The sequence below is a fragment of the Saccoglossus kowalevskii genome, chromosome 10 (assembly GCF_978046115.1).
Source record: "Saccoglossus kowalevskii chromosome 10, keSacKowa6.1, whole genome shotgun sequence".
NCBI classification, from domain to species: Eukaryota; Metazoa; Hemichordata; class Enteropneusta; family Harrimaniidae; genus Saccoglossus; species Saccoglossus kowalevskii.
Genome location: NC_140650.1, coordinates 28,193,126 through 28,200,661, shown reverse-complemented (window position 1 = coordinate 28,200,661; position 7,536 = coordinate 28,193,126). Strand labels below are relative to the sequence as shown.

Below are 7,536 nucleotides of genomic sequence, written 5' to 3'. Positions count from 1 at the left end.
ATTTATTTATTTATTTATTTATTTATTTATTTATTTATTTATTTATTTATTTATTTATTTATTTATTTATTTATTTATTTATTTATTTATTTATTTATTTATTTATTTATTTATTTGTTTATTAACACTTTCTCACTCCCCGGAGAGAGTGGCAATGGTTACAGATAATAGTAGATAATATAAGCATTATCGTCAAACATCACACACAACTTACAGAAAATATACACCCCGAAAATATTTTGTTGTGATCGTTACCAATGTATTTGCTCATGAACATTGTTACTTATTCAAAACTATATACAATGGGAATTTCGGCAAAAGTGAGGGTGATCGAGCCACCTGAAACAACATCTTCGCCAGCCAAGGACCCGGGCCAAGAACCATTCATTCGGCCGAAGCCTCAACATTAACCCTTAGCAGATTTACTGTATGTCGCACGCCCTCAAACGATTATAAGATTCACTTGGGTTCATTTGATTTACCCAATCAGAACTCACGATAGAAACGACATATGACTTGGTAAAATCGTGGGACTAGCTCTGGTTGAATATAGAAATCAACGTGTTGCTAGCCTCTTCGCTGTGAACTAGCTTACTGACCTTCAAAAGAAAACACTGTTTCTAAGGGAAATGATGTGTTGCAACGAAGAACGGATCGGACAAGTCGATATTTTATCTGTTTCGACAGTTTTGTCAGTTTTCTAAAACACGGTTTGCACAAATATTTAAACATTCCATAGACTTCATTCAATTGGAAACGTATCAACGAACATAAACCTTCTGTTCTTGACTCCTGGTGAGATAACGCCTCGCTGCCTTTTTCTCTTCTTCTCTTTTCTTACAAAGTCTTACAAACTCTATCATAAACTCTAAGTCGTGGTGGAGTAAACATGTGACCAGCCAATCGCTGCAGTCTTTGGCACGATCACGTAATTACCAGGGATGTGTCTCACCTTGAAAATTGAGAATATGGAAGCAAATTTCCAAATTTCATTTTCGGGTTGAACAAATTGCATTTAATATAATATCACAATTCGCCGTCATTCGATTCGTAACATAACTATATGGTCTCTACAACACGTTATTCTGATTCCCAAAACATTTGAAACACTTTCCAGACAATTCTCTTTTGAAAACCGACGCGTCGAACAGTATTGTGTTAGTATTGGGTCAGGTTTAATTTTTCGCCTCTTGATTTTATATCCAAGCGCCTTTCCTTCGGCTGGAGTCGGAAAACCTGGAACAGTCGACTGTTTCAGGATAGGTGGACGTGGCTACAACACGAGAACTATCTCAAATTTACTCCGACACGAGTAATCATTTTCAACCAAAAAGTCAAAACTGTCTATTTCATTGGACCACAAATCCAAAATGGGAAATGTATGGGTGGGTATTTCACAGGCACTTTAATATAAATATGTAATGCCATCTCCTCCACCCATTCGTCAATCGTTAACTTCGATTTATGTTAAAGTTTGAACTCCTAGTATGTTTCAGGTTTGAGCGATCTTTTCTCAGCAACAATAATGACAGAATAATGGTAATGATACGCCCACTGTTTAAGTATAACATAAACCCAACAGATTAAAAAGAACATGAGGTGCAAGGTACCGTTCTCAAAAGAGTTTGATGCCAAAACGTCCATTCCCATTCCAATATACAACACACGTAACACAATGTTCCATTATACGCCCCGTTTTATTCTGAACCAAAACAAGTACAGTACAGTAAGGTGGACAGATTTTGCTGATAATATTTCGAGAACCAACCCCCATTAGAATATGCAGTAATTATGTCTAGCCAAAATAAGTTAAAACAAAATTCGAAAACATAATGTATCATGATATAATCCATAAAGCACCGTAGCAGCATAATCACACAATCGCGTATCATCAATGGCACCTTTAGGGACAGCTGAAATGTAAGGCAAACATGTAAGTTGTAGAGTACACACACTGTCAAATATATTGATTTTGTAATAGTGGATGAAATTTTTTTATTTTGTGGTTACTACTGAACAAATGACAAATAATTATATAATGATAATTACATATACCTGCAAACGTAAATAGAGTGTAGATCCATAAATAAACACGTGGATACATTTTTATAAAGTTTACTAACAACTAACTAAACATGCTTAATTATAGATAAACATATACCTAAGATTGATATGTGTATTAATTAATATATTCACCTGTCGGGAATTACCCAACTATTTCCAAACTCCTCGGAGTGAAACGTTCGTCGTCCATCCGGAAGAGTGAAGTCATTGTGTGGATTACCATCATCATTTCCAAGCAATCCACACACTTTACCACGCAGGTTGATGTCATTAAATCCAATGTTTAAACCATGAATCCGTCTCTCCCATGTCAAAGATAAAGCAGGTTCCTTCAAATGTATTTGGATTCTATTTTGTTCTACATCGACGTAGCCTTCATCATTGCCAATCTCTGCCGATGGTGGCGTCATGGGCTGTCCTTTGATCTGTATAAATTAAACAACGTATGGATGTCTGGGAATGCATGGACTTATGCAGTGTGTTTCGGTTTCCATAAAATCACATCCCCGTAAATATATTGAAAGGTCAAACGATTTCCCAAAATACAATATTGCGAGCTAAGATTGTCTGTAATAACGGACAAGAGGTATTGTAAATGAAATAAGCACACTCTAATAATACAGTTCAGTATTCTGCAAAATGTGAAACGAATGTTCTTTAACAACAACATAAAATAAGCATATAGGGACTGCCGCCGAACCATGTATTTGTATATATGAAATATATGTATACATGATTTTAGTGTATAATTATAATTTAACTAACCAACACTGTATCGTCTTCATTTATTCGAATCAGTTGTCTTCCATTTGAGATCACATTGAACGCAACCATGAATGTCACTGGTTTGTATGGGTAGCTACGGTTTCTTGCACGGAAATCAGCAGTGACTTCAAACGATGGGTGGATACCACTATCACAGCTCTTAGTCAATGTATATGAACAGTTTCCATTGAAGTTATACTTGAGTCCATCAAATGTGGTTACGTGTGGGTCTTTTTCGACTGAACCACCTGTATAAATGTAACAAGTACCATTATTTGTTTCTTTCAACTGTCATTTAAATGTCTCGCCAACTGTTATCTTATTTGAACACAATAAATAACACACAAACATAAAATATTTTCACTTTTGTTATAGAAATTCATGCAACTAATAACAAAATTTCCACACTCTAAATATGTATTAACTAGCCACAAACATAGAACATTTACTAATGTAATATTAAGTACGTGGAAAGCAATACTAGTCTCTTCAGCTAACATGCTTACTTACAGTCAACTGGTTGACTGCTGCTACTAACGCCAGTGCTACTAGTATACTGGAAGGTATACTGAGTGTTATTATCTGGTTTGAAATCGGAAGCTACTTCAACTTCTGTTTCACCATCCGCTATGTTAACAGGTCCTTCCCACACGATTTCCCCTGTCGTATCTGATGTGATAGTTAGCCCGATCTCGGTGGATCTGTAAAACGAAGACCGTTTTTTGCCCCATTCGATGTCTATTGTACAAATACCGAATATGTGAATCCTGATCTTGCCACCTCCTGCATTACAAATAAAGATGTGACAATCAACAATATAACCATGATGAAGTTAGCTTTAGCACAATGTTGAAACAGTGTAATATGAGTTAATTTGCTCCTGAAATAAAGAATTCAGTCACCATACACGATAAGTCGGTATGCACTTACCGTCCCGCAAATATATCACATGCAATATCATCAATGGGGCCTATATAATGTGGGGGGGGGGGCATACAGGGCTGGCCTGATTCAATTGAGCTGAAACTATATCTGGGAAAGAGGAGAGATCACAAACAAATTAAAATTTACATATCAGTATACTGACTATACCATGAGTTGAATTTGTTTTATTCTACCAGACAAACGTCATTTTAATATTGCAATACATACACAGCGTTACTTGTATCAGTTGTGCATTTATTTATATAGCGTTTTTGTGGATTTAAGCTTATTATACGTAAACAATGTGGTAAGCTTTCATTATTATTAAATAATATTTTAAAATCAATTATATAGAAATCATCAGGTAACATGATGTTGATTTTGTTTATGAATAAACCGATTTGTAATATTATATATAGTTATATACTATCTTTATGTACCGGTACTTTTATTATTTATAAATGATTTCACTTTCATTAATGAAATGTTATTTATTAATTAAATTCATGAAAACAATCGTTGTTGCAACATTTATTTACAAACTATGGATCAACATATACTATACTTTGTAAATCATTAATGAAGAAATAGTATATTTCGGAATTGTTCATGGCCTTTGTAAACAAAAAAACAAAATTGATATTTTTTTTACATGTCCGATATAATATGATAACTAAATAATTTAGGTGCAACTAAAATCATTATATAGCAAAACGGGAAATCTAGAGTTTTGGATTAATAAATAAGTGGTTTTGGTACGCTGGTATTGTTAGCACTCAGATATAAAAATTGAATGTAACGATTTCGTAGTTGTGAATGGTACAAAGTAAAGCTCAAATAATGGCTCTCTGATATATTTAGAGGTTTTATCAATATTTCAATATATCATTTTAAAATTCTCTGTACATTGCTGAAGCCCTTGAGTAGTACTGGGATTGCGTGGCCTACAGTGAGACGATTCTGGCTGACTGCGAGCAGGATATAGAAATGAATCATGCTGGAGTAGTTATTGTATGAATTGTATGAGTACACTCACGTTTTGCGAGTTCGTGAATTTCATCTCCAGAAGTTGCCTCTATATCGTTGACTGTCACTGGAGAAGCCTGTCAGTTCAAACAAATAAGTTAAATAAAAAGGAGAGTTGATCATATTTGGACATTCGCTTGCGTCTATCAATTAACTCATGGTCATTTCCAACGACAAAATAAGAGATAATAGCAAAGGTAATTCTGCGCCAAAAGAGTGAAACTAACCTTTATTTCAGTAGACGTGGTAGAAATGACAGCTATTAACGCAAAGGAAAGAAGAATCAAGCGATGCATGATTTCAGGTACGGAAGAACTTCAGGTAAACTCGGCAATATCAGTTACAGTTGTCAGTGATCTAAATGAGTCTCTGTTATATACCCTTCACACGCATAAATTAAAAGTCTAACATTGACGTCACAATAACGAATCATCAGTTTGCGGCGGTAATCCAATATAATCCGTTAAAGAAACTGCTTATTTTGCAAATCTAGCAGGAATGAGCTCAGCTAAATCTGGTCATGTGATATAGCTGTTCGCGATTCTTTGCGTGTTGGATGAAATTTAACGCTACGCTGACTGGTCTTAACTACATCTGTTCTGCTGTCACCACACTGTATAGATTCAACTTCAACTCAGCAGGGTAACATTTAGTGTCGTGATTAATTGTCCTAACATTTTTATTAAATAGATGTGAAAATACTGGAATATACGAGATTTTGTTAAAATTATAAATATAAACAGGATATACATGCATGAAAACACCATGGGTAGCATAGAAAAGGTAGTAAGTTAGTGGTACAAACACCATCACATCGTTACCTCTATTGTTGGATGTGTTACGAATTTCCCTGTTCGTCCAGGCTTGTAGTACAATAAAAACAGCGTGTATTACTTTTGTACATGATAAGAATCATTTTACAGTAAATAGAAAACATATTCCACGTCAGCTATATGATGTGTTAGCTGCAATGCCGTGGTCACTGTAATCTAACTAGTTTTAGAAAGTCAGCACTAGACACACAATGAAGGCACCTTTGGTCATTGCAAACTAATAGACAAAAACAGTTTGTTGAAGAGAATTAATGTTTCCTTTGACAGCATTTCTTGAATTAGGTCGAATATGTTCAGAAATGGACAAAAAATCACTCGTATTATACTATCTAAAATACCTTAAGTGTATGCATTTGCAAAAGATATTATCATTTCAGCATGTCCAAGTCACACCATTTCATCTAATCAAGCCATGTTTTTTTATTCAGATTGTGCCACCAATTCCGTTTCTCAGAGAAAACGTATGATACACAGCGACATATCAACGAACAATATGACATTTCTGGGGGTCAGGACCCCTCTGAAAAAAAATAATTAATTGCCACTAATCACATGTTGAAATTATGTATAGCTAAATGCTTAATATGTTTATGTATGAAAACATTGACTACAAACTACAAACAATTGACTACAAGCTCTTAACTGCAATTTGTATAGTTATTTTTATTCCGTAAATAGGTGGAGTGGTCCGTGTATTACCAACCATATTTTTACTAACAATCAATCAGATATGTAATGCCAACCTTATTTGTATTGATTAACCGAATCTGTAATAACAAACAACACGATTTGTGATAACAATCAACTCTACTTGTAACAACGACTAACCCTATTTGAAATATCAACCCTATGTGTAATATGATTGGATATTCCCCTACCTGTTCATTATTAAATGATGTCATTGGTGTAGGCTTAACATTACGTATAATATGAAATTACTACTAACTCGTCTAATGCTCTTTGTATAAAAAATATTTTAACAAGAAGAGTACTAAACTATGTATACATAACTTACACTAGATAGATAGAGATAAAATATACATTTCAAATGTAAAATCCATTAAACCTACAACATACATGTATACATATGCATTAAGTATTTTACATTTTATTTTACTTCAGGCAGTTGATCGTCATGGTATTCGTTTTGAATCTGTGACCGCGCGCGTCGCGACATAACTTCCAACCACACCAAGATGGTGACTTCATCAAACTGAATATCACATACAGTTTGAGAAAATTGCTGAAAACTAGTGTTAGTCAGAGGACATTTAAAGTCTGGTAAATTTTGTTTTTAATTCAGACTCAGTTTGAAAATTCGTTTATAATAACCGTATTTTAATTATTTCTATTGCATGAAGTCATATTTCAGGCCACGGACAGAGGGCGTATGTTGGAACCACAGTGAAATCAATCAAGCAGTGTGCAGTATGTCGTACCAAATAAGTTAAATGTGTAACATCTGTATCCGTGGTTTTTACAGTAATTAACGTGCATGAACAAAATGTGCGGATTTTAAATGATCATTAACATGTTTTCATCTTCCTCTGGCGTCCAGTTACACGAATTCAATATATTTCGTGTGTATTTGTATGCGGTGTGCTTATCTCTTATATATCTGATTAACTGACGTCCGCAAACGTGTTCCGATTAACAGTAATTTGATTGCACAGATAGCAATTTGTTGCTAGCATAATGGGTACTTTAGTTGGACAGCAGCACTCGAGAGACCATTTTACAGCCAAATGTTGAATGTAGCATTACCTGTAATTTGGGTTTCCTGCTTTTATACTCCTGTTTTTGAATTTGAACGAATGTGTGTATGACCTACACATTTGTTGTTTTCTTTGCTTCAGTATTGGTACACATGTTGTTTATACGACCGCTTTACAACACTTCCAGTTTTCGTGTGGCTTGTTCCGAG

The 7,536-nt window shown here is 34.6% G+C and overlaps 1 protein-coding gene across 1 annotated transcript; it reads right to left on the bottom strand.

Moving 5' to 3' along the window:
• Nucleotides 1-1,678: 1,678 nt before the first annotated feature.
• Nucleotides 1,679-5,118, bottom strand: LOC100368294 (kielin/chordin-like protein). The gene is made up of 6 exons (XM_002738143.3): nucleotides 5,007-5,118; nucleotides 4,790-4,856; nucleotides 3,340-3,612; nucleotides 2,830-3,077; nucleotides 2,197-2,489; nucleotides 1,679-1,913 (listed from the first exon to the last, which is right to left on the bottom strand). The coding sequence occupies exons 1-6, from the start codon at nucleotides 5,073-5,075 to the stop codon at nucleotides 1,904-1,906; spliced, it is 960 nt and encodes a 319-aa protein (XP_002738189.1). The 5' UTR covers nucleotides 5,076-5,118; the 3' UTR covers nucleotides 1,679-1,903.
• Nucleotides 5,119-7,536: the final 2,418 nt, after the last annotated feature.

Coding starts and splice junctions, on each gene's coding strand:
- LOC100368294 (XM_002738143.3), bottom strand. CDS start 5,075: ATGCATCGCTTGATTCTTCTTTCCTTTGCGTTAATAGCTGTCATTTCT. Junction 4,857..5,006: donor CCACGTCTACTGAAATAAAG/GTTAGTTTCACT, acceptor TTGAACTGACAG/GCTTCTCCAGTGACAGTCAA. Junction 3,078..3,339: donor CAGCAGTCAACCAGTTGACT/GTAAGTAAGCAT, acceptor ACATTTATACAG/GTGGTTCAGTCGAAAAAGAC.